Here is a 23,774-nt window from a genome sequence, read left to right as displayed (position 1 = left end):
TATCCGAAATTGTTCTCATTTGTCTTTGTACTAGTGATCATTGTTTGAAACTTAATTCAATCTTGGCGGAAAATACAAGACAGAAGAATCAGCATGGCGACATAAAATCACTATGAATGTCGTTTACATATTTACTTTTATGTCACTTCTAGGAAGATTTGGGAAGATCCGTAAAGAGCCAGAGTGAATTTCTTGTTTATTTTATTCCGGAAGACCGTTTCAATGTTACTTTTATTTTGAAATTAAAGCTCTGACGCATTTTCACTTCCACCAGGAAGTGGAACACTGAAGCGCTTCCTGAATGCTTTTCTGGGTGTTGTTGTTTTGTAAGTTGTATTGTTGCATGCCATTTAGCCATTTACTGCTAAACGTGCATGCAAAACGAAGAATCTTATTCACGTGAGTTTTACTCATCTTTACTCATTTTCGGGGGTCGTCGGAAGGTTTGATTTAAGCTAAGACTGTTAGCAAGTTACTGACAACACACACTCACCTGGTTATATAAATTGGTCACTTAGGTTTTTCTGTGTGATAATTAGCTATAAAGCATTGACACGCTTATTAGGAGGTTCATTTGTGACAAAAATACACTTGAATAATACATTTAAAATGTAATTTACTGAAATACACTGTATATACTGTAACTTAATCATTTGCAAGACTGATGTGATATTTTATGACAGATGGATTGTTGTGCATTTGTTCTGTTCCAGGACCATCTGAATGCTGAGTGTGAGGACTCTGTTCGGCATCGGCTTCCTTGTGACCTCCCGGGCCGCAGCAGTCTTTGCACAAACCGGGAGATGTCCATCCGCTAACCACCCCCAGAAAGACTGTTACACTAGCCGACCAGTGTCCACCATGGCCCACAGCATCAAATACCTTGGGTATGTTTCCCGATAAGCCTCCATAGCAAAACATGTCCAGTTTGTTGCATGACTTGTAGATGCTGTGCAGGCAGGAGGAGGCCCAGCACATTGATGAGGAGCTTTTCAGCGAATATGGCTTCAGTGTGGACCAGCTGATGGAGCTTGCTGGCCTCAGCTGTGCGACAGCCATCACAAGGGTGAATTATCAAGCAGGATATCTGCTTTAAAAATGATAAATGCTGAATGTAAGAGTTTTTTGTATCTGGTTTCCTAAAGGCATATCCTTTGAGTTCCTTGGTGAAGCCCAAACCAACAGTGCTGGTGATTTGTGGACCAGGTAACAACGGAGGCGACGGTTTGGTCTGTGCCAGACATCTCAAACTGTTTGTAAGTATAGCGGGAGTCATCTTTTTAAGTCAAAGTAGATGTTTCCCTCATGAATTATCTATCTTCTCTCAGGGTTACGAGCCCTCCATCTTGTACCCAAAGCAGCCCAACAAACCACTGTTTCATGGTCTGACCACTCAGTGCCAGAAAATGGAGATCCCCTTTCTCACTGAGATGCCTGAGGTTGGTGTGTGATTTATGGAGGACCGTTACCTGCTGTCACTTCAGATTTGATTCACTTCTAAGCCTTGCGGATGCAGGAAATGCAGGTGGTGTGGCCATTGTTGCCAACCTGGTGACTTTTTCTGACATTATTGAAGAGTTTTCTGGTAATTAGGGACTTAAAAGTGAAAGCATGTATTGATATACAGCAGGGGTCTCAAACTCAATTTACCTGGGGGCCACTGGAGCTAGGGTCTGGGCAAGGCTGGGCCGCATCAGGTTTTCCCAAAAAAAAAAAAAAAAACGCATTTATTAAAAACAGAAAAATATACGAACTGTTTCAGTGCTTTGGTTCCGATTTTCTACAATAAAAGCTCTGATAAAACAATCCACTGTTCTCAAATATCTTAATTTTTATTTTTCGGCACAAAATAAGATGAAAAATAAATAAACAAATCAAGAATAAAGAAAATCAATCAATCAGTAATAAATAAATAAATATAATAATAATAATAAAACGGAAAATAATAAAAACTTAAGAAACCACATATAGTTGGTGGTTAGACAAATTATTTTTTTTCAGATTAAAATGAACAAAGCATTATTAGAGCCCTGTAGACATGACAAAACACGACTATAGTCACATTTATACTCTTTTTATTTACAACATATTGTGCAACTGCAGGGTCTTGAGACACATGCTAACTCGCAAACTAGAGAGCTAGCGACCTAAACGGTAGCCTCCAAGTTATTTCCTTTAAACTTAAATAGCCAAAAACTTACCACTTCCACACGGATAGGGAGGATAACTATTAACAGTTATTTAACCTTTAACATGAACATTAATCAAACGTAATAATTTTTTCTGGGTACATGATACCATACAGCATCCATATCAAACTTGCGCGGGCCGCACTAACATTAAACTTTCATATCAAGGTGGGGGCCTCAAACTAGTGTCCTGCGGGCCACATTTGGCCCGCGGGCCGCGTGTTTGAGACCCCTGATCTACAGCTTCTATTCACACTGAGCAGCAGTCGGTGCTGGTGACCATACCATCCACCTCCCCCATCCACACAATCCTTCGCTCCTCAGACTCCAACCCTCCTGGCACTCCCCTGTAAGACCAAGCTCCGAACCTGGGGTGACAGAGCCTTCTCCATCGCTGCCCCCACCTTCTGGAACTCTTTGCCCCATTCGCTTTGTGCTTACCCTGACCTTCCCAGTTTCAAAAAACAACTAAAAAACAACCTCTTTAAATCTGTTTTTATTGTCTAACTTTTTATACTTGACTGCTGTGACCCGCCACGCTTTTACTCATGTTTTAACTGTGTATAAATGAATGAATGTTGTATTTTAACGTATCTTTTACTCTGTTTACTTGTTTTTATTCAACTCCATTTTTCTGTAAAGTGTCTTTGAGTATTTTGAAAAGCGCTATACGAATAAAATGTATTATTATTATTACCCCAGTCAGCTGGGATGGGCTCTAGCATTCCCCCGCAAACCCCAGTGAGCATAAGCTGAATTATTTTTCTTTCAGGCCCCAGTGATTGATGAGGCCTTCAACTTGGTGATTGATGCCATCTTCGGCTTCAGCTTTAAGGGGGCTGTAAGAGAACCTTATGGTTCCATCATAGATACCCTGAAGAAGACCACCGTCCCCATTGCCAGCATTGACATCCCCTCTGGTAGGACCACACACTTGTAGAATATACACTATATAGGATAGGTCCTATAGGTCCAGCCCACTGATCATTTTTGAGTTAAAATATTGTATATTGTATAACAATACCAAAACCCACGGTGAGGCAGCATTTAGCCACTATGGCCCCCCCACCTGTGGAACAGCCTGCCGGAGAGCCTCAGGACTGCGGAGACTGTTGATATTTTTAAAAAAAAGATTAAACTAATAAACTTTTAACTAATATTTTTAAACTTTTCTTATGTTTTTATCTTTTTAGTGCTATACAAATAAAGTTGATTTGAATTCATTCATTCATTCATTTTCTACCGCTTTTTCCTCACGAGGGTCGCGGGGGGTGCTGGAGCCTATCCCAGCTGTCTTCGGGCGAGAGGCGGAGTACACCCTGGACTGGTCGCCAGCCAATCACAGGGCACATATAGACAAACAACCATTCACACTCACATTCATACCTATGGACAATTTGGAGTCGCCAATTAATTAACCTAGCATTTTGGAAGCAGCCCTTCATGGAACAAATATGGACACCTCTGTTTACCCTATCATGTTTCTTTCAAGGTTGGGATGTCGAGCAAGGGAGCGTGGATGGTCTCCAGCCTGACACACTCATCTCGCTGACCGCTCCCAAAAGCTCTGCCACTTTGTTCAAAGGACGCCATCACTTCCTGGGGGGACGCTTTGTTCCGCCCGGCCTGGAGAAGAAATACCAACTGAACCTACCCCAGTACCCTGGAACGGATTGTGTGTTAAAGTTGTAAGATTTGCTAAGAGGTTTGTGTTACCTTGGGGAGGGGATTTCTTTCCTGGGGAGGCGTTGCTTCAGCAATAAGAAAATAAAACTTTTAAGTAGTCGCAATTGGTATAATTTCTTTAAAATTATACTGTATTTACCATCCACAGAAAAACAACAAAATCATGAGATTTATCCTTTTTTTTATTAGTACATTTAAAGTTCACTGAATGTACCAGCAATTCCATTGTAAAGACCGTCTATCATAGTTCACCACATTCTATTTTATTTAGAAATAACATACATATTGGGTATTTCATTTATTATACATTTAAGTTGTGGTGAGTTAGTAAAAAGCTTTCTTTCACAATCAACCTCAAGAGTGCCACGGGCTCCCGCAGTATATTCCAATATAAATGTACAGATGTGAGTACACTGGATGCTTTTTAACAATGTGGCTCATTAATGCATAATGGGTTGTTTTTTTTTTACACTAGTGCAGTACATGCTTTGCTTTTTGTGCGTAGCAAACTATTTACAGTGCTGGTACCATGCTGTCTCTCTCTGTGCTTCATATGCATTTGAGGTCCTCGTCGAGGAAACGGGAAGTTAAAACAAAACAGAAGACTTGAGATGAAGATGGAGTCTGCCCCCCCCACACTACCACACCACCACCAGACAGGTTGTTTTCATGCAGTTAGCAGGATGTGTAGGAGGGATGTTTTCAGTCCATAAAGAAAGGAAGCCTGGTGATACAAGCATAATGTTACTAGTAGGGATGGCCGATCAGGATCAGATACCGATATCACATTTTGATACTGAATATCTGGCATCGCTAATTACCAGATTTCATGACAATATTTCTTAAGAAAAAAAAATTGTGTAGTCATTACTCTAAAATTAAACCTATTAAATGAATTCAGATACAACAAACCAATACAAAAATGATGTACAATAATAATTACTATTAATTATAATTAATAAAAAAATACTAAATTGTCTAAATTGATTTAAGTGTAATTTTTTAAATGTTATTAATATAATTTACATTTCTAATTAATATTTTCTGGAAGTATTAAGTACATATCCAACCTCCTGTAAGTCACAGAATGCATGGGAATGCGTTCATTAAAATTAATAAAAAAATATACTAAATTGATTTAAGTGTAATTTTTACAAATTTTATTGATATAATTTACATTTCTAATCAATATTTTCTGGAAATATTAAGTACATATCCAACCTCCTGTAAAACACACAGTGCATGTGAATGCATTAATTATGAAAAAATATATAAAATATATTTTAAAAAATACTAAATTGATTTAGGTGTAATTTTTAAAATTTGAATAATATAATTTGCATTTCTAATCAATATTTTCTGGAAGTATTAAGTACATATCCAACCTCTTGTAAGTCACAGAATGCATGTGAATGCATTAATTATAATTAATAAAAAAATATACTAAATTGTCTAAATTTATTTAAGTGTAATTTTTAAAATTTTAATAATATAATTTGCAATTCAAATAAATATTTTTCTGGAAGTATTAAGTACATATCCAACCTCCTGTAAGACACAGAATGCATGTGACATGCTTACCTTTGCTATTCTCCAACCTGTACCCCTGCACAGTTATCTTTACTTTCCGAGGCAATCGCTAAATATTCCGCATTCCTGGAAGGAGAAAAAAAATAAAATATAATAAAACAGACCACGTTATGACAGCATAGTTACCTCTACCATATGTTTGGATGTAAACATCAACTAAAATGCACCAATATTGTCCAGATGTGGATAAAGGTTTGATTGCTTTATATAATGATATGTCCCACAATAATAGATTTCATAACCATCAACCAGCTGTGATGCAATATACGTACGCGGCTTCTCTTAACGCTTCTTCACCGGCTGCTGCTATTTTTCTGTAGCAGTAAATCATCTCTATGAGGAGCCAGACCTGCAGGCCGATGATGGACACGTACATCATGACTTCGGACACAATGGAAGCAGTGCCTCTGGTGGCTGTGCACAGGGAGAGACAAAAGGTGATGATGACACAGGAAGTAGCTTTTTTGGCCATGACTTCATTCATTCATTGACATTTGATAGTAAATCCAAACCGATTAACATTAAGTTACAGCATGATTAGTTACATCTGTAAGCTATTCTTTCCACAACTTTACATTGATGCGGTTTCAAAAGAGCAGAAAGACACGGTCAGCAATCCTGCCGTGATGCTGACTTTACATTCTCTAATACCTTTCTGGTAATGCAACACTCCATCCAATAAATATGGAAAGCTCCATTACTGCAAGGGATTCTGATACTGGCTTTTTTTTGCCGAAAAGCGATACTGTTCAACTCTCAATTTCCGATACCGATATGTGTAACATGACATATCTCCTATGGTGGAAGGAACACATATGTGTTGTATCAGCAGTTTTTATTATTAGGAAAAAAAATCAGACACTGATATCGTATTTTTATGCTGATATCGGGACGATAATTATCCAACATCCCGAATTACAATAGAAGAACTGGACCAAAAATCATACACAGCAGATACATATATATACAAGAGAGTAATACCTCGTGTTTATTTGGTTCTAAACTATGATAAATTTCCGTAAAGTAGGATTCCTCATAAAAAAATAAATGTTTTTAAATATTAATTTTATTATCTAAATATATTTTTTAACATAATTAGAGCCCTCTAGACATGAAATAACACCCCATCATCACCTTTATACTTGTATTACCTAATATAGTCTTGTGGGGATGAGTGGGGGGGGCAGACAGGAAGTGATGTCCGGGGTTCAGAAATTAGCATAGCTGATGTGGCTTATTATGGATATAATAAATTGCAATAAAAGCCTGTTGCGGCACGGTGGTCAAGTGGTTAGCGCACAGACCTCACAGCTAGGAGACCAGGGTTCAATTCCACCCTCGGCCATCTCTGTGTGGAGTTTGCATGTTCTCCCCGTGCATGCGTGGGTTTTCTCCGGGTACTCCGGTTTCCTCCCACATTCCAAAAACATGCTAGGTTAATTGGCGACTTGTTGTTTGTCTATATGTGCCCTGTGATTGGCTGGCGACCAGTCCAGGGTGTACCCCGCCTCTCGCCCGAAGACAGCTGGGATAGGCTCCAGCACCCCCGCGACCCTCGTGAGGAAAAGCGGTACAAAATGAATGAATGAAAAGCCTGTTGTTCCAGCAATCAAGTCTGGTGCTTGTGCATCTCAGTGGATATTATAGTAACATTAGTGACACCTAGTGACCAGTGTGGAATACTACATATCGGCGCAGAAGTTTTGAATGCATCTGTTTTGCGTCATACCTTTGGCCACCACAGTGAGGCGGACCACTTTGCTGATGACCGTGGTGTACTCGTAGTTATCAAAGTTGAGGATGCGGTTGAAGAAGCAGCGGTACGTGCCAGAATCGTTAAAGGTGACATTGAGAAGATATATGGAGGCGTCTTGGATGTCGTTGCTCGTCTTGCTCCCGTTCCAATCCAGTCGGTCCACAAAATGCTCATTTTCAATGGAGGCTCCGCCCTCGTTGTAGGTATAGATCTGATGACACGGGGGTAAATATCACATGGTTAGAAGTAAAACTACCAATTTAAGGAGTCTTTCTTTGAAGAACAGTACCCCATGGAGTCACCATTTCTCACTACTACTACACAGGAAGCTAAATAGCAAGTCAAGCAAAATTTGTTCTCAATCAGAAATCACTCCACACTCTTTATTGCTCTATGGTTCTACCATATCTTACTTATTGTGTGGAAATATGGGCTAATAACTATAAAAGCAATCTTCACTCGCTAAATGTACTGCAAAAAAGGTCAGTAAGGATAATTCATAATGCCGCCTACAGAGAACATACTAACTCCTTATTTCTAAAATCACAAATACCACACCAAAATATCTGATAAAACATTCCAGTGTTCTCAAATATCTTAATTTTTATTTTTCTATACACAAAATAACATAAAATAAATAAATAAACAAATTAAGAATAAAGACAATAAATCAAAAAATCAGTAATAAGTAAAATAATAATAACACAGCAAATAAGAAAAACATAAGAAACCACATACAGTTGGTAGAGAAATTATTTTTTTCAGATTCAAATGTACAGTATTAACAGTTATTTAACCTTTAACATGAACATTAATGAAACTTTAAAAAACATAATTTGACCCAATTAGCAAGTTAGCATCGTACTCAATTCCATCTGGGAGCAGCGTCGTAACTTGAACGACATGTTTGATGAGATGCTTTATCTTGACGTGTATTTTCCCTTTTATTCCAAATCATTTCCTGCATTTATTTGTACGCAGCGTCATAAGCCTTTAGCTTCATTGCTAATCCAAAGCAAAACAGGGCGGGGTAATAGGGTAGGGTAACAGTATGGGCGGGGCAAAATCATGTTAATTGTGTCCGGTGTGCACACAGCATTTCAACATTAAACTTTGGTATCAAGGTGGGGGCCTCAAACTTGCGTCCCGCGGGCCGCATTTGGCCCGCGGGCCACAAGTTTGAGACCCCTGATATAGAGTCTGATAAATGCCTAAAAATATCGATATCATACTTTTTAATATCGATACAGTATCGTGTATCGACAAAACGATATTTTCTTACACCCCTAATACCGAGAGGGCATATTTTCCTAGCATGCACACACAAGGTCAACACAGCTTTGTGTCAAGAGATATTGATCGAACACTATCATATTTCCGACTGTATACACATATCGCACACAAATACGCCTCCGTAGACAAATATACCTCAACAACCGCAGGACCGCTCACTCACCTGCACAAAGTCGACCTCTCCTTCGGCCTGGAAGTACCATTCAACGGTGGCGGTGGCTTTGACTTCACTCCTCCTTTTGCAGGAGATGCAGCCCAGTTTGAAACCTTTGCCCGCCACCGCCTCCGTGTCCGAGTCCACCTCTGCGCACGCCCCGTGACATTGATGCACTGTTGACGTATTACAATCACACACATGTTTAAATTGATATTGTAGCTTTGCAACCATGTACAAATTTGAGAGAAACTTACCAAACAATGTGCAGGAGAGGAAAATGAGTAGGATGTGTATTGCCGTCATGTCAATGGTTGCAGCAATATACCGGATGATGGACCTACAAGTACTTTTAAAACGCCGAATCTACTTATGATAGTTATTGATTAATATTGACGATGCTTTTATCTTAAGAACACTGCAAATTTTTAAAAGCCGAAGTCCGCTAAAGTGCAGACTATGATCATGAATAAATCAACCGGGCAGCTACACATGCATTGTAATGTGCAAAAAAAAAAAATGTACAGGCCTCCTTTAGTGTTGCTGCTTTATACTTCTTTGGCTCAAACCAAACAGTTTAGTGATGGTTATAGCATTTATTGCCACGGATTATTGCTGGAGACAAATATATTGTAGCTGTGCTGAATTTATGCTTTTAATTTTTTTTTTTTTGATTTTTTTGTCATGCAAACATTCCAGTTGAAGTAATGACTCACAGTGTTCCCCTCTGGAAATTCACCCTGAGATTAGATTATACCTGACGTTTTTAATAAGAGATACACAGAGATATAATTAAACCTGCCTGGGAACACACACACTTATGTCTAAATCTCAATGGGGATTTCAATAGTATTCATACGTGCAACATGCAAGTGCATATTGTGTTCAGTTAAAATTCAAATTTGCTACCTCCGTTGCTACTAGTTTTGATCGCCAAAACTAAATATGATATTTAATCACTTAATCCGAGCCTACTGTTCTCAATTTAGAGGCCTTCTCCGAGGAGGGGGTTGGGGTGGGGGGTGGTGATGTGATGTGATGTCCTCTTCTGGGAAAAACCTTGGATTTCAGCTATCTCATGACCTCTTGCTGGTAGGAAACAATCTTCTCTCGCGCTGGCATTGCACATGAAACTGCAGGTGCGCGATCAAATCCATAAAATCCGTTGAGCAAAAAAAAATCAAATAATAATAACCAAAAACAAACAATAGATCCGTCCTCCGTGCTCGGTTTCCAGTGATGTTGCTGCGCCACAGCAGCACCTCTCTCACTTCAGAGGATCCTGCAGATGCACTGCGGTAAAAACGTTCGATGCCCTCGTCACTGACTCCCTTCGCTTGTACGCCACCACTTCCTTTTCTTATTTACCCATCTCTGTTCAAAACGCTTAATATTTTTTTATTTTTGCGTTTAATCCATTCAGCATTTCAACAAGGAGGGTTCGAGTTACCGAATATGCAAAAATTGGGGTGTACTGTCCCTTTATGAGATCTCCAAGGGGGCGGGGCTCCACCTCCTGTCACTAACAAGGATGAGTTGTGGCGTAATATTTTCTATTACCGCGCAAAGGGAGTGGGCGATACAGCAATTTATTGCATCGATCCTGTACTAAGTTAATGCAAGGCTAGTGTTGCCTTTACCGGAAAATGTTTAACATTAGCTGATTTTGCACTTCGTTCGTTGATTATGATTATACCACAGGTACCCCCCCAGAAAATGATTTATAGAAATAAAAATAAGCTCATTTGTCAACAACATATACTATAAATGAATATACGCACAATATAATACAATGTAACAATATCAACAAAATAATTATATTACATACAGTTTTATCACAACACAATATTGTCTCTCTTTCATATCATTTAGCTTTTTGCCTCCAGTACACAACTGTACTACCGATATCATCGCGTCAGTATCGATTCGACAATGCTAACACCCATACATGTTTGGATCGATCCGCTGACCCCGCTACCACCCAAATAAATTGAAGAATGGGGATGAACTATCCGTTTTATAATTCCGTTCCTGTTTTATGTGGAAAAAGTGAACGAATGCCACCGATTTTCGCTCATTTAGGCCAACAAATGACATTTACTTGGGGAAAATGCGGTGCTCTCGAGCCAGCAAGCTAGCACTAGCTAGTACGACAGCATCGTAAAACAGGACGCTAACCCTTCACAGATGTTCTACTTTCTTGTGTTACCACAAAAAAATGAAACTTACACGTTATTCACTGGGACGACAATAACGATCTGGAACATGCCACAAGACGCTACGTATTCAAATTAAACAGCACGACGCAAAGATTCTCCACAGGTAACTAACGCTAGCTAACTAGCTTCATAGCAACTTGTTAGCTACTAATGCTAAGACAAGAATCACGGGTTTAGTTCGAATAAACATACCAACATATATATGACTATATCCTAACTTGGCGGCATTAAAAGTGTTTAATAATAACATTAGACGGGAAATGTTGAACATAATGTTGAAGTGTTTGTCGTTGAGCTAAGCTAGTGAACTAACGTGCTAATGGAGGGTAGCTGTGCAGTTGAACTGTTTACATTGACTTTGCATTGTAATAAGTTATGTTAAGTTAAGTTTTCCTAAGAAACAAATGTGCAATTTATTTTATTTTGCTTCACAAAAACTGCTATTTCAATTATATTGTGTTGACCTTAAGATGCAGAGTGTGAATCACAGATGTGTTAACTTTTATTAACTGAGTTAATTTAACTGCTTTCTCTGTAGTATTCTATAACAATGGATCCGAGCTCCAGTGCCTCTGCTGGTCCAGCTGCTTTGACCGCCCAAGTGTGTTTCCCAGCTGCCCGTGCTGCCGTTTTGGACAACCTGAATCGCCAGCGAGAGGAAGGCAGGCTCTGTGACCTCTCCATCCATGTTCAAGGGAAAGTGTACAAGGCCCACCGCTGTGTGCTCGCTGCATCCTCACCGTACTTCCATGACCAGGTAAGTCAGGCCACTGTTCCTCAAATAGCTGAAAATGCTAATTTGATTGGATAGCTTGTTGTTTATAATGAAATGAAAACATATCTAAAGTATATAATGGGTATGATGCTGCAAACTGGAGAAAATTGTATTGCATTTTGTTATCCGAATGTATGTTTTTTGTTGTTTCAACAGGTGTTACTCAAGAATGTGACAGCAGTTTCTCTCCCGTCAGTCATGGACCCAGTGGCCTTTGAGAGCGTGCTCAGTTCAGCATACACCGGCCAGCTGAGCATTGTCCATGATGACATCGTCAACTATGTCACGGTGGCCAGTTTCCTCCAGATGTGGCACATTGTGGACAAATGCACGGAGATCCTAAAGAGGCCGCGGCCCTCAGCAGAAGTAACCCAGCCAGAGGCCTCGGTAACTCATCCTGGTAGCGCACCCAGACAGCAGTCTCCCAGCAGCACTGACTGTTTGTATGTAGAGCGAGAGGGACGAAGGAAGGAGGCCAAACCGGACGCCTTGCCTCCTTTAGCTACATGGCGGCGTCCGCAGCAGTTCTCAAGATGGGGTGTCTCACGGCTGTCATCGTCGGCTCAGCACATAGCCGACTCCCAGCTCGATGCCCTCCCCAGCTTCGCGGAGAGCGATTACACCTGCTGTGAAGAAACATGGACGTTAAACCATGTTAAAAGTGAACAATTCGGCCACAGTAGCTCGGGTGCTGAGGCACTGAAGCAGAAAGTCAGATGTCAGCCTCGAGGAGCTTTGCAGAGCGCCGACAGGCTGCTTGATAAGAACATTGATGGTGGTGAGGGTGATGAAACACCAGAGAAGAAGAAGAAGAATGAGAAACGTGCAATTGAGGCTGATGAGGGAGTCGGAGAAGCGGTGATGGAGAAAAAGGAAGACTTTGCACAAATGGGTCACTGCGGTAAGATGAAACATACAAGCAGAAGAAGTTCAGTATATTTTAATTAATAACGTCTATTTAATTGTCCTAAATAGTATTATTTTACTTATCATAATTTGACCACAAGCACCCATGGCATTCATTGATATCAACCCTCCAATAGATCTTGCACTTGCTACTACTGAAGCATTAATTAAAACTTCTATAATGTTATCCTCTTATAGAAATTCTAATATTAGTCTGTCATTTCTCCAGAAGACTTCCAGCCAATGTTAATGGAGAATGAGGACGCCAGAAGAGCCACAGTGAAGGTGAGTGTGGAGGACATAAGAGATAAAGCGCAGAGGGGCACAGACTTGTACAGTGTTCATGCTTGCCAGAAAGGGGAAAGCACTTTGGTTGCCAACTGCACGGTTCCAGCCCGGGTGCAGTGGCAGGCTGGGTCCTGGTCTCAGCAAGAGTCCAGACCACCCGAGGGGGCTGGGGGCAGTAAATCTGAGGAAGACTTTGAATGCCTCGCAGAAGGGAGTTACAACCGTGACACCTATGATGAGATTGAGGATGGGACAGGCCAGGTTTCCCAGAGGCCTCTCTTGCCTGCGTCACCTGATTTCAGCATGGCGAGCGCCGGCATGCTCATGGCAGCTAGCGGTTCATCATTAACCCCTGCCTCCAGTCGCCATTTGTCACCTCCCTCCGCCACGCTCCCGCCGCCTTCTTCACCCCCAACGCCATCGTCGTCGTCCTCAGTCACAATGGCCAGCGCCCCGTACTCGGGCAAAGTGCATTTCTGTCACTGCGGCAAAGCCTTCACCCTGAAGAGCATGCGCGACCGCCATGTTAAAATGCAGCACCTCAACCTGCGACCTTTCGGCTGCCCCGTTTGCACCAAGTCATTTAAGATGAAGCATCATCTCACCAAGCACCTTAAGACCCACGGAGGGTTACGACCCTACGAGTGCGGCGTGTGTGGGAAGAAGGTCGTCTGGCGGGACAGCTTCCTGAGGCACCAGGCCAGATGTGAGAGGGTTGCGTCCTCCAACGGCAACACAAGCTCAGCTCAGGCCAACGTGGACGACAGCTGCGGTTACGCACTCGACGGCGGAGACGCCTTTCTCACTATGGGAGGGCAAGTGAAAGTGGAGGTGGATTTCCACAGGGAAATGGACGGGATGAGTGGGTTGTTGGGAAGTGTGTCCGGGATTGTGGATGAGTTAAGAACTCAGAACTTGGACACCGGTGCTCATGTTTACAAAGAGGAGGCGAGTGAAAGTTTTAGTGAAACAAAGTAGTTACACGAGTGTGACGACTTCTTTACACTCTAACAAGAAAACAGTGAATTATTTCTAAATGCTGATTTTTAAAATGGTTACTTAACAAATGCTGCCATTTGATGCGAGTCTTAATGATCGGCATGCTGGAGGGGCGATCTCATGACTCTAATTATTGACCTTTTTTGTTTACGTCTTTAGTACATGCATTCATGTACTGTCAAGTCAGAGCGGAAGTCATGTTTAGGGGGTTATTCAGTGTTTTTATTCATTTCTTTCTCCCACTTTGTGTCCACCTGGGACCTCCCATGAAAAACAGCAGAAAGACCATAGAAAGGGCACAAGGTCCTGAACATGGCGTACATGTGGGGAAAAAATAGATTCAAATTCTTTCCAGTATGGCGTAGCCCTACTTTTACACACAGAGACGTTTTTGTGTGCCTATCTCTGTGCTTCCTTTATTCTTCTTAGAAGCATTTTTATGTTTCATCTATGATGGGGAATACTTCAGATTTCACATCACAGTGTAATGTAGCAGCTCATGCTGCACATTCATTGTAAATATTCATTCTTTTAAAGACTCCTTTTGCGCATGAATTATTGTTTGTCGACAAAAAACGGAATACAGTTTTACACTGAATGATAATTGGTGGCTTTTTTGAAGTTTGGCTCACCAGTCAAATTGCTTGACTATAGACAATAAGACAATAAAGTTAACAAACAAAATACACAACACTTCATCCTGCAACATTTGTAGGCAATGTCACAATGTTTATGGAACAACAACATCCTTGGAATAGTGGCATGAAATAAAGCATACACTCACTGGACATTTTATTAGGTACACCTGTGCAGTCTAATGAAAACACATTTTGTCAAGATAAAAAATACTACAAAGATAATTATAGTTTGAAGAGGTGTAGAATATATTGATTTTGATCTCTCTTAAAGGGGACCTGCTGTGCTTTTTCCACTTTTCTGACGCAGACCTATGTATCTGGAAGTCCTCGGGAGCACTTGGGAGTCTGCCCAATCACAGCGGAGTGGGCGTGCCTGGGTGGAATAAATTAAATAGACCGTTTGGGTCAGAAGTAGGAAATTCATGGAAACGCTGCACAAACAGGTGCAGAATCTGGAAGTTCTAGAAAGCTTTATGTGCATGTTATCGTATATATAGCTGCTCTGTAGGAGTCCACAACTTAATACACAGAAGAAATGAAGATAATAGGTCCCCTTTAACCCGAATATTAGGAACAACATTTGACTCTCATTGGATTGTTCAGGTGTATCTAATGTCTTTAGATGTTCTTTCCAAGGTCTTTACAGTACTGTTCTACTATGGTTATCTTTTACTGTGCCTTTGCATTGGAATTGTCAGAGTAGTGTGTTGTTATTTAAATGGACCCATGCTTGAAGAAAGTGGGTTGAGTTTTTGCACTTTCTCTATTTCATGATTGGACACCAAGTTTAATTATGTTTTGACCACAACAAGCAAATTGTGATTGAATAAACTAAACACTTCAATTATGAAAGCAGTGTCTTATCTGCAAAGACTTGGTATTAAATATGGTATCGGTATTAAATATTATCAGGGTTTCTGGTTCTTACCTTGTCCTTTTTGCATACTCCGACATGTTTTTAAGTTTAGAATAAGTAAATTAGAGAGGCTAGCTGAAATCCAGCTTTAGTTCTGTAATGTCCCTGCACATAGGGGTGTTATTTTATGTATACAGGGCTCTAATGTTAAAACCATATTTAGAAAGTCATATGGATTTGTACTTTGTGGTAGTCATTGGTAATAACTGTCCTTCTTGGTTGGGCCTGGTTTGTAGTTAATACAGTAAAGCAGCAATGCATTCATGTAATAAAGACAAGACAATTGTCAGATTTCGGCACATTTAATATAATTTCATTAATCGATATATATCAACAAACGTTTATTTCCAGTTAGACTACACATTCAAACATAAATCTAATAGGAAAATGCACTACACACTCTTCTCTGCGGATAAATAAGTACATAGAACATGGAGAAATTACACTGACAATGTCGTTTTGTTTACAACAGGTAACAAAATCCACAATTCTGCATCATTTTTAATGACTAAACTCCTAAACGTGTTGCTGCTTCCACCTGCAACCTTTGAACCACTTGCAAACAGACCATTATGTAAACTAACTTGAACGTTCTTTTTCTTCACAAACCACACACGACGTTAAGACAAACCACCGATTCATTTTGCAGGGGGGGCCATGATTAGTCTGCGACAGTGCAATTACAAAGGGCATTTTTTCCTGCCATTTAAATCATCTACATACTACTGTACATGTTTTTAATAACTGAGGCTTGACAGTTCCAAACTAGTGCAAACGTAAACACGCTACATTTCAAGTTGTTTTAATGACAAGTCGTTCATCGAAACACAAAGCGTCACTTGTACAAAAAAAACAAACAAGCAAACATTAGCACCATCAACAGTGATATTCACATTGGGATATTTACTCAAAGCACATCCTCATGACAAGATTATGGTTCCCACCTCCATCCCTGGAGGGTGGATTTAAAAAAAAGCCTGTGTTAGTGTGTTAACATGCCATGGCTGCTTGGTAGTGAGTCTGCATCGTGTGGATGTGTTGTTCTCCCGTGATGCTGGCCCGGCTGCTTTGAATCTGCACTTTGTATCTCAGAGGAGGAGAGCTCAGAAGATGGTACTCCAGCGTTTGGGGGGTGGACGGGACTTGGTTTCTCCCTGCAGATGAGAAAGTTGTGACTTATTTTCTAAAGATATCAGCCAAAAACCCCACTCCCGTCAAACTGAGCCTGAGTTGTGGAATGTAGATGTGATTGTCATAATTGTTCACATTTAGTGGGATGAAACAAAATAAGTAACATATTTTCTGGACTATAAGTCGCATCAGTCAAAAAATGCATCATGAAGAAAAAAAAAACAAATGCAGACTCAACCGTAATAAGTTAATTTCCAAGTAGGATATTAATAAATTAGAGCAAATCCTGTTTATGACCTTCTGAGTACATTTCATACTTTTATTAGAGCCCTGTAGACATGAACTAGCACCCCTAGAGTTACCATTACACAATAGCAAGCTGCCGAGGTGTCTGATATATTAACGTAACACAGTTATTCTGCTAGGGTGGCACGGCGGTCGAGTGGTTAGCGCGCAGACAGCTAGGAGACCAGGGTTCAATTCCACCCACGGCCATCTCTGTGTGGAGTTTGCATGTTCTCCCCGTGCATGCGTGGATTTTCTCCGGGTACTCCGGTTTCCTCCCACATTCCAAAAACATGCTAGGTTAATTGGCCACTCCAAATTGTCCATAGGTATGAATGTGAGTGTGAATGGTTGTTTGTCTATATGTGCCCTGCACCCCCCGCGACCCTCGTGAGGAAAAAGCGGTCGAAAATAAATGAATGAATCAGTTATTCTGCTATGTGAGTGTGAATGGTTGTTTGTCTATATGTGTCCTGTGATTGGCTGGCGACCAGTCCAGGGTGTACCCCGCCTCTCGCCTGAATACAGCTGGGATAGGCTCCAGCACCCCTCGCGACCCTCGTGAGGAAAAAGCGGTAGAAAATGAATGAATGAATGAGTTATTCTGCTATGTGAGTGTGAATGGTTGTTTGTCTATATGTGCACTGTGATTGGCTGGCGACCAGTCCAGGGTGTACCCTGCCTCTCGCAACCCCCGCGACCCTTGTGAGGATAAGCGGTAGAAAATGAATGAATGAACAAGCCAGTGAGTCCAACTAGCAAGTTACCAGTAAGCAAGTTCACCAAGCTTCCGATCTCATTCCACATCACACAATTCATTGAATTCTCCAACCTCTGTGTCGCTATCCTAGAGCACCCTCCTGTGGCTGTCGATGGTAATGTCCCTCCTTGGTGACTATGAATTAACGTTTGACATAAAGGGACTTCTATGAAAATAAGTGCAACTCAAAGTCCAGAAAATACAGGAGATGGAATTTTACAATAGGTTGATAAACGTACGTGTATCCCAATGTTATTAGTTTATTAGGATGACATGAGTCTACAAACTGTTTATTTAATTACGTATCTGCTACTCACTGCTGTTGGATGAGAACATCACTGGTGCAAAACACAGATTGGAAAGTTTTCAATCAGGTTCCTCAGGTTTCAAAAATACTGAATATCAGTCGTGATTGGAAGCTCACCAGGTTGAAGATTCTGGACAGTGTGCTTTGCTCCCTGCGTCGTCTGACTGGTGACTTTGCGCTCTCTGCACGCGGTGACGAAGCCTAGAAAAAGATGCTGCATGAGCTCAGGTGGCCGCCTGATAGCTTCTTTGGAGAATTTTTTTCTAATTTGCTTGAGCTTCTCTTAAATGTTTAATTTGTAAGCTAATGCAAGGCATTATTTAGCAGGTTGTATTGTCTACTTTGTATTTAATACAGAGCAGATGAAATTGCTATGTGTATGTATGTTTTTACATAAACACAGCAATGTTAGTCAATGACGTGTGGAGTCACGTGACTTGGATTCGAGTCACAATTTAGATGACTTTGGACTTGACTTGACAATACCATCAAAGACTTGCAACTGACTTGACTCAGACTTTAGTGTGATGACTTGAAAATAAAATGTATACAGTGACAGTAGCGTGACAGTTTTGTCATTTCTGGCAATACACTGCCTCATTGATTGTATATGTTAACGTCCAATCAGATTAGAACAAAAACCTGAGACTTGACTTGACTGTGGGTTACGGTTATGTTTGAGTACTACGAACTCTGCCCAGCGACACAATATCACCGTCACCCTTGATTATCATTGATTATATGACCATAGGAGCCATTTAAGTGTATGCGCGAGTTAATCAGCAACACTGTAATAAAACACAATATGAAAAATGACAAATCACTGCGAGGCAGTAGAACCATGAGATTGAAGGGAATGTTGACATCCATGATACTGTACAAACAAAGTAAGGGAGTCAATCAGTGTCACATCACAAGTACAAGAGGACATCTGAGGTGATGGGCACATGAGGAAACAGATGGATGGATGAGTCCTCTCAGGCAGAGAGAGAGAGAAAGAGAGAGATTTGTGGAAGGAAAGAAGCGAGGAAGGAGCTTGAGGCAGGCCAAGAGCTCCTACAAGAAAATGGAGATTACCAGTTGTGCGTCATAAAGAGTTGAGCAGTGTCAAAGTCATCCAGAAGCAGAGAGTCGCTCTGGGTTGAAGCAAACAAGGGGACATTGAGATGTCAAGCCTGTATTTTTAGTTCATTTCGCTGGTGAATAGAAGAAAATAATTCTTTGTAATCCCACATGAAACAAGTCCAGCAGGCGTTTACTGCAGGTCCTCACAAAAGCACCTTATTGTGAGCTACAAGGGAATTATTTTTTCCGCTATTTTCTTTTATTATGGCCCAGAAATGACAACTTCCTTCATTCATTTTCTACCGCTTTTTTTCATCACAAGGGTCGCGGGTGGTGCTGGAGCCTATCCCAGCTGTCTTTGAGCAAGAGGCGGGGTACACCCTGGCACATATAGACAAACAACCATTCACACTCACATTCATACCTATGGACAATTTGGAGTCGCCAATTAACCTAGCATGTTTTTGGAATGTGGGAGGAAACCGGAGTACCCGAAGAAAACCCACGCATGCACGGGGAGAACATGCAAACTCCACACCGAGGGTGGAATTGAACCCTGGTCTCCTAGCTAGAAATGACAACTTTATTCGCATAATTTAAATCTATATTAAAAGTCTAAAATACCACATTAAGTTTGTTTTCCCCAATTCTCATTTAAGCTAAGTTAAAATTGCGAAACTCTTTTTTTTTTTGGACTATACAAAATATAAAACAGTTTTAAAAATAGGGTAGAGGAAACCATTGAAGTGGACATAGGTTAGCATAGTGGTGCAGATAAAGCATGCATTATAAAAAAAACACACACACACACACACACACATAACAAATGGACTTTTGTTGAGCTCAAAAAGGCGACATTGTGTTGACCTACCAAGCCAAAGACCTCTCTCCACTGCACATGAAAAAGAAACAGTGATATGATATCATGAGATGAGTCCCCTGCATCCACTTCCAAGTGTTTCACTCCACTGATGTGACTTGGGATGTTTTCATTTGTGACTTTCCGCCCCGTTAGTGCCCTGAAAAGGTCAAACTAAATACACTATACAGCAGGGGTCTCAAACATGCGGCCCGCGGGCCAAATGTGGCCCGCAGGACACTATTTTGACGCCCCCACCTTGATATGAAAGTTTAATGTTAGTGCGGCCCTCGCAAGTTTGATATGGATGCTGTATGGTATCATGTACCCAGAAAAAAAATATTACATTTGATTAATGTTCATGTTAAAGGTTAAATAACTGTTAAGTTATCCTCCATATCCGTGTGGAAGTGGTAAGTTTTTGGCTTTTTTAAGTTTAAAGGAAATAACTTGGAGGCTACCGTCGCTAGCTCTCTAGTTTGCGAGTTAGCATGTGTCTCAAGATCCTGCAGTTGCGCAATATGTTGTAAATAAAAAAAGAGTATAAATGTGACTATAGTCGTGTTTTGTCATGTCTACAGGGCTCTAATAATGCTTTGTTCATTTTAATCTGAAAAAAATAATTTGTCTAACCACTAACTATATGTGGTTTCTTAAGTTTTTATTATTTGCCGTTTTATTATTATTATTATCATATTTATTTATTACTGATTGATTTATTTTCTTTATTCTTGATTTGTTTATTTATTTTATTTCTTATTTTGTGTAGAAAAATATATATATTTGAGAACAGTGGAATGTTTTATCAGAGCTTTTCTTGTAGAAAATCGGAACCAAAGCAAACTTTATAAATTTTTCTGATTTTAATAAATGTGTTTTTTTGGGGGGGGGGGACCTGATGCGGCCCAGCCTCGCCCAGACCCTAGCTCCAGTGGCCCCCAGGTAAATTGAGTTTGAGACCCTTGCTATACAGTATGCAGCCAGTTTAAAGTGTCCAACCAAGCCATCAACATTCTCTCTGCAAGCTGTCATAAACTGGACAAAAAACACATTTGACGTACCTTTGATTTAGGGCGAGGTGAGGAAACCTGGGAAACAAAAAGCAGAAATATGTCATAATTGGGATATAATTTTGCATGAAAACATGATATTAAATGCGGTGTTCCACAGGGAAGCCTTGTTAGCCCACTTAAGCTTACATTCCAGAAGCACTTCCAAACCCGCACACCAAAATGTATCAATTATTATTCTTCGACTGGCTTTTAGAAGCAGACGTTTCGTCACAGAATAATTTTATAACAACCACATTGATGCCCTGTACACTGTATATATTTGTATTTTCACCCTTTCATCTCAAGAACATACAATGCTGCGGAAGAACTGGACCACAGCATTTTCATTGGTCCGACGGCGGGCAGAGGACTGTTGGGGCGATGCGGCCAGGTGACCCCGGAATGACCCCTAAGACGGACAACCAACATGATGAGTAATAAAGCAGTTATGTGTAAAGAAAATCATAATATGTGTATTATACAGGCTTATGAATCCAATTTGCCTAATATTAATTCAACCTAAGTCAATAAGGGCAGTCTAAACTGTTTTTTTGACTGGATAAACAATAAAAAATATAGTAATATTTATTGTAACATTTATCTGAGGTATTTACATTTAGACAATGGAAACATTAAACTGTCCATCCATCCATCAGTGAGCTGAAGCATCACAGCTTGATTGACAAGGAGGTGGGCTACACCCTAGACTGATGGCCAGCCAATCACAGCACAGGCATTAAACTGGTATCACTGCTCATTTAGGTGGGCTGTATATATACTGAATTTATACATATTTTTAATAAATAAATACAATATTTAAAAATTTGGAAATAAATGACTTGTTCTAAAAAAATGCACACATTTTTTTAAATAAAAAAAACTTTATTTGAAGATACAAAAATGTGTCGGCACTAATATTTCTGACTAAACCGCTCAACAACATGGTCTGGAGAAAAAGTCCAATTTGCTGCTCACCTTGCTCCTTTTCTTCTTGTCCCCTCCAAAGATCTTGCTAAAAGAATCCATGAGACCAGGGCTCTTCTTCTTCCTCCCAAGCCCTGAGGTGCTCGCTGTCGCCATGCAAGTAGTGCGGAGCCCGGGTGGGGTTCTTCCTTCTTCAAACCTCTACAAAGTCGTCCTCTACGAGCCTCTTCAGTGCACACAACTCCACCACGCTCTGCCGCTCCGTTTGGCTTGTTTGCTCTTCTTCTGAAGGCTCTTTGAAGGTGTCGCCGTACGAGCCCCATTGGACCATGGGACATTGGACACAGGGAGGGACAGGTGGGGTGGGGTTGCAGCAGTGGTGAGGTCCATGACTGGCACGGATCCAAGCATTCTTTGGAGCAACAGTGGCTGTGTCAGTCGCTGCCGTCCTCCGTATGGGCCTGGCTATTGTTCCTCTCCCATCTGCCTCAGGGCGGCCCTTGGGGTCAACAAGGCCCATCTATGAGGCCCAAGATCAGCCTGATGCAAAGCAACTTGCAGGACTGAAAGGCCCTTGTTGATATTTAGTTGATTCTCTTTAGATCAGATCAGTCAATGCTCCAGAAGACTTCCATTTTCTGGTAGGACTTCCCGGATTATCCCGGAGGATTGATTCAGATATCAATATTCCGATCGATACCAACATTTGTAGTATCAAACGTAAATAACAAAGGACACATCAGGATTCTAATGTACTGTAATATAGCAGTTATGCATTAGTCATGTATGAATGTCACGCTGTTGGTGTTTTTAAACTTACACGTTCTTATTCTGGTTCTTTTCAGGCTGCAGCAGCTGTAAAACAAAGCTGGTTCTGTTCCGGGGTCAGCCAGGCTTGTGTTACACCCAAGCTGCATCAGAATATTCATAATTTCCGAACAGATGCCTTTTTGTTTTTGACGGCGCCTTCTTGTTTCTAGTTGAGAACTATCTCTTCAAGTGTATGGTTCAGTTGATTTACATTGAAGTACACTACTTGTACAATTCAAATTATTATTATTATTATTATTATTATTATTATTATTATTATTATTATTATTATTATTATTATTATTATTATTATTATTATTATTATTATTATTAAAGTGCTCATTTTTTGTCACTTTAGGTCATCTGTCAACAGTTATCCTTCACAATATTGTGTTCGGTTAATATCGCGGTTTTTCAAAAGCGATATGTCGTATGGCGGTCACTAGGCGGCAGTAATGACAAAATTGAGACATTAGCTTACATTAAATTAACGTTAACGCTAACGTTGTCAACCATGGCACGGTCGACATTATCGACATTATTAGAGTAAAGAAAGATTATCCGACCCATTTCGTGTGGAAGCGGTAAGTTTTTTTTTGCTTTTTACGTTTTAGAAGAAGTAAATTCGAGGCTAACTGGTTAGCTCGCTTGCTTGCTAACTCGCTAGCTTGCTTGCTAGCTAATGTCTCGAGTTGAGTAATGTGTTATTTCATTTTCATTTCAAAGTGCTCTAACAATGTTTAAAACCGTATTTTAAAATTAAACAAACAGATTTTGTATGCTTTAACTACGAAAATATTCCATTTATTAACACTGACTCCTATATCGCGGAAATTAATTTCTCGTGGTGTGGTCTGGACCCAATTAAACGCCATAAAGGAGGGACGACTGTCCCTAATACACACACGTTAATTTACATAATAAGTATTGTTCATCCAAACGCTGAACTGACTCCATAGCCAGGCAGTGTTTCCTGTCCAAACAGTTAAAAAGGGGTTAACCATGTTTGTTCAGCCGTGTCACACACACTGTGCTCCTTGTGTCTGGCCCACTGGCTCGAACAGAGGCAGAGAGCAGGAATGCACCGAGTGGGTTGACCGCATAACTGCTCAGAGACTCGGATTTGTTCCCGGCCCTGGGAAACAATGGTGTCCATGCAAGGGTGCTGTGGG

At 40.6% G+C, this 23,774-nt stretch overlaps 5 protein-coding genes across 11 annotated transcripts in view; 3 read left to right on the top strand and 2 right to left on the bottom strand.

Annotated features, from left to right (window-relative positions):
* The first annotated feature begins 272 nt into the window (after positions 1–272).
* naxe (NAD(P)HX epimerase) lies at positions 273–4,809 on the top strand. 2 transcript variants are annotated; one of them, XM_058047878.1, is made up of 7 exons: positions 273–399; positions 714–887; positions 958–1,066; positions 1,146–1,256; positions 1,329–1,439; positions 2,962–3,109; positions 3,682–4,808. In XM_058047878.1, the coding sequence occupies exons 2-7, from the start codon at positions 724–726 to the stop codon at positions 3,879–3,881; spliced, it is 843 nt and encodes a 280-aa protein (XP_057903861.1). In that variant the 5' UTR covers positions 273–399; positions 714–723; the 3' UTR covers positions 3,882–4,808. The 2 variants fall into 2 exon arrangements, with proteins under 2 accessions (XP_057903861.1, XP_057903862.1); XM_058047879.1 differs by having other exon boundaries at positions 274–326; positions 3,682–4,809.
* scn1bb (sodium channel, voltage-gated, type I, beta b) lies at positions 4,040–10,287 on the bottom strand. Its single transcript, XM_058047880.1, has 6 exons — positions 8,926–10,287; positions 8,678–8,844; positions 7,195–7,432; positions 5,738–5,879; positions 5,457–5,531; positions 4,040–4,599 (listed from the first exon to the last, which is right to left on the bottom strand). The coding sequence occupies exons 1-5, from the start codon at positions 8,972–8,974 to the stop codon at positions 5,462–5,464; spliced, it is 666 nt and encodes a 221-aa protein (XP_057903863.1). The 5' UTR covers positions 8,975–10,287; the 3' UTR covers positions 4,040–4,599; positions 5,457–5,461.
* zbtb22a (zinc finger and BTB domain containing 22a) lies at positions 10,229–19,353 on the top strand. Of its 4 annotated transcripts, none has more exons than XM_058047873.1 (5): positions 10,229–10,990; positions 11,426–11,644; positions 11,819–12,563; positions 12,801–12,853; positions 12,923–19,353. In XM_058047873.1, the coding sequence occupies exons 2-5, from the start codon at positions 11,438–11,440 to the stop codon at positions 13,832–13,834; spliced, it is 1,917 nt and encodes a 638-aa protein (XP_057903856.1). In that variant the 5' UTR covers positions 10,229–10,990; positions 11,426–11,437; the 3' UTR covers positions 13,835–19,353. The 4 variants fall into 4 exon arrangements, with proteins under 4 accessions (XP_057903856.1, XP_057903855.1, XP_057903854.1 ...); XM_058047872.1 differs by having other exon boundaries at positions 10,235–10,990; positions 12,798–12,853; positions 12,923–19,352; XM_058047871.1 differs by having other exon boundaries at positions 10,236–10,990; positions 12,801–19,351.
* LOC131102317 (myelin basic protein-like) lies at positions 15,701–22,097 on the bottom strand. Of its 3 annotated transcripts, XM_058047881.1 has the most exons (6): positions 21,844–22,097; positions 21,182–21,277; positions 20,878–20,904; positions 19,829–19,849; positions 18,010–18,093; positions 15,701–16,563 (listed from the first exon to the last, which is right to left on the bottom strand). In XM_058047881.1, the coding sequence occupies exons 1-6, from the start codon at positions 21,946–21,948 to the stop codon at positions 16,513–16,515; spliced, it is 384 nt and encodes a 127-aa protein (XP_057903864.1). In that variant the 5' UTR covers positions 21,949–22,097; the 3' UTR covers positions 15,701–16,512. The 3 variants fall into 3 exon arrangements, with proteins under 3 accessions (XP_057903864.1, XP_057903865.1, XP_057903866.1); XM_058047882.1 differs by lacking the exon at positions 19,829–19,849; XM_058047883.1 differs by lacking the exons at positions 15,701–16,563; positions 18,010–18,093 and adding an exon at positions 18,100–19,028.
* Positions 22,098–23,023: 926 nt separating this feature from the next.
* The window catches only part of cpne4b (copine IVb), a 48,077-nt gene continuing 47,326 nt past the window's right edge, over positions 23,024–23,774 (top strand). The window contains exon 1 of the mRNA XM_058047875.1: positions 23,024–23,186. The gene's annotated coding sequence lies outside the window, so the exon portion shown is untranslated. The remainder of the gene's footprint in view (positions 23,187–23,774) is intronic.

This window comes from Doryrhamphus excisus, chromosome 14, assembly GCF_030265055.1.
Source record: "Doryrhamphus excisus isolate RoL2022-K1 chromosome 14, RoL_Dexc_1.0, whole genome shotgun sequence".
Taxonomy (NCBI): domain Eukaryota; kingdom Metazoa; phylum Chordata; class Actinopteri; order Syngnathiformes; family Syngnathidae; genus Doryrhamphus; species Doryrhamphus excisus.
Note: the sequence above shows the minus strand (reverse complement) of the source record. Positions and strands in the feature narration are given on the sequence as shown.

Excerpts from the sequence above, each read along its gene's own strand:
- naxe (XM_058047879.1), top strand. The coding sequence starts at position 724 with ATGCTGAGTGTGAGGACTCTGTTCGGCATCGGCTTCCTTGTGACCTCC. Across the intron at positions 1,257-1,328 it reads CCAGACATCTCAAACTGTTT|GGTTACGAGCCCTCCATCTT; the intron begins GTAAGTATAGCG and ends ATCTTCTCTCAG. Across the intron at positions 3,110-3,681 it reads CAGCATTGACATCCCCTCTG|GTTGGGATGTCGAGCAAGGG; the intron begins GTAGGACCACAC and ends GTTTCTTTCAAG.
- scn1bb (XM_058047880.1), bottom strand. The coding sequence starts at position 8,974 with ATGACGGCAATACACATCCTACTCATTTTCCTCTCCTGCACATTGTTT. Across the intron at positions 5,880-7,194 it reads CCTCACTGTGGTGGCCAAAG|CCACCAGAGGCACTGCTTCC; the intron begins GTATGACGCAAA and ends CCCTGTGCACAG. Across the intron at positions 5,532-5,737 it reads GAAGCGTTAAGAGAAGCCGC|GAATGCGGAATATTTAGCGA; the intron begins GTACGTATATTG and ends TTCTCCTTCCAG.
- zbtb22a (XM_058047870.1), top strand. The coding sequence starts at position 11,438 with ATGGATCCGAGCTCCAGTGCCTCTGCTGGTCCAGCTGCTTTGACCGCC. Across the intron at positions 11,645-11,818 it reads CACCGTACTTCCATGACCAG|GTGTTACTCAAGAATGTGAC; the intron begins GTAAGTCAGGCC and ends TTGTTTCAACAG. Across the intron at positions 12,564-12,797 it reads TGCACAAATGGGTCACTGCG|AAGACTTCCAGCCAATGTTA; the intron begins GTAAGATGAAAC and ends TCATTTCTCCAG.
- LOC131102317 (XM_058047881.1), bottom strand. The coding sequence starts at position 21,948 with ATGGCGACAGCGAGCACCTCAGGGCTTGGGAGGAAGAAGAAGAGCCCT. Across the intron at positions 20,905-21,181 it reads TCCAGTTCTTCCGCAGCATT|GTTTCCTCACCTCGCCCTAA; the intron begins GTATGTTCTTGA and ends TTTGTTTCCCAG. Across the intron at positions 19,850-20,877 it reads CACCTCGCCCTAAATCAAAG|TGGAGAGAGGTCTTTGGCTT; the intron begins GTACGTCAAATG and ends TTTCATGTGCAG.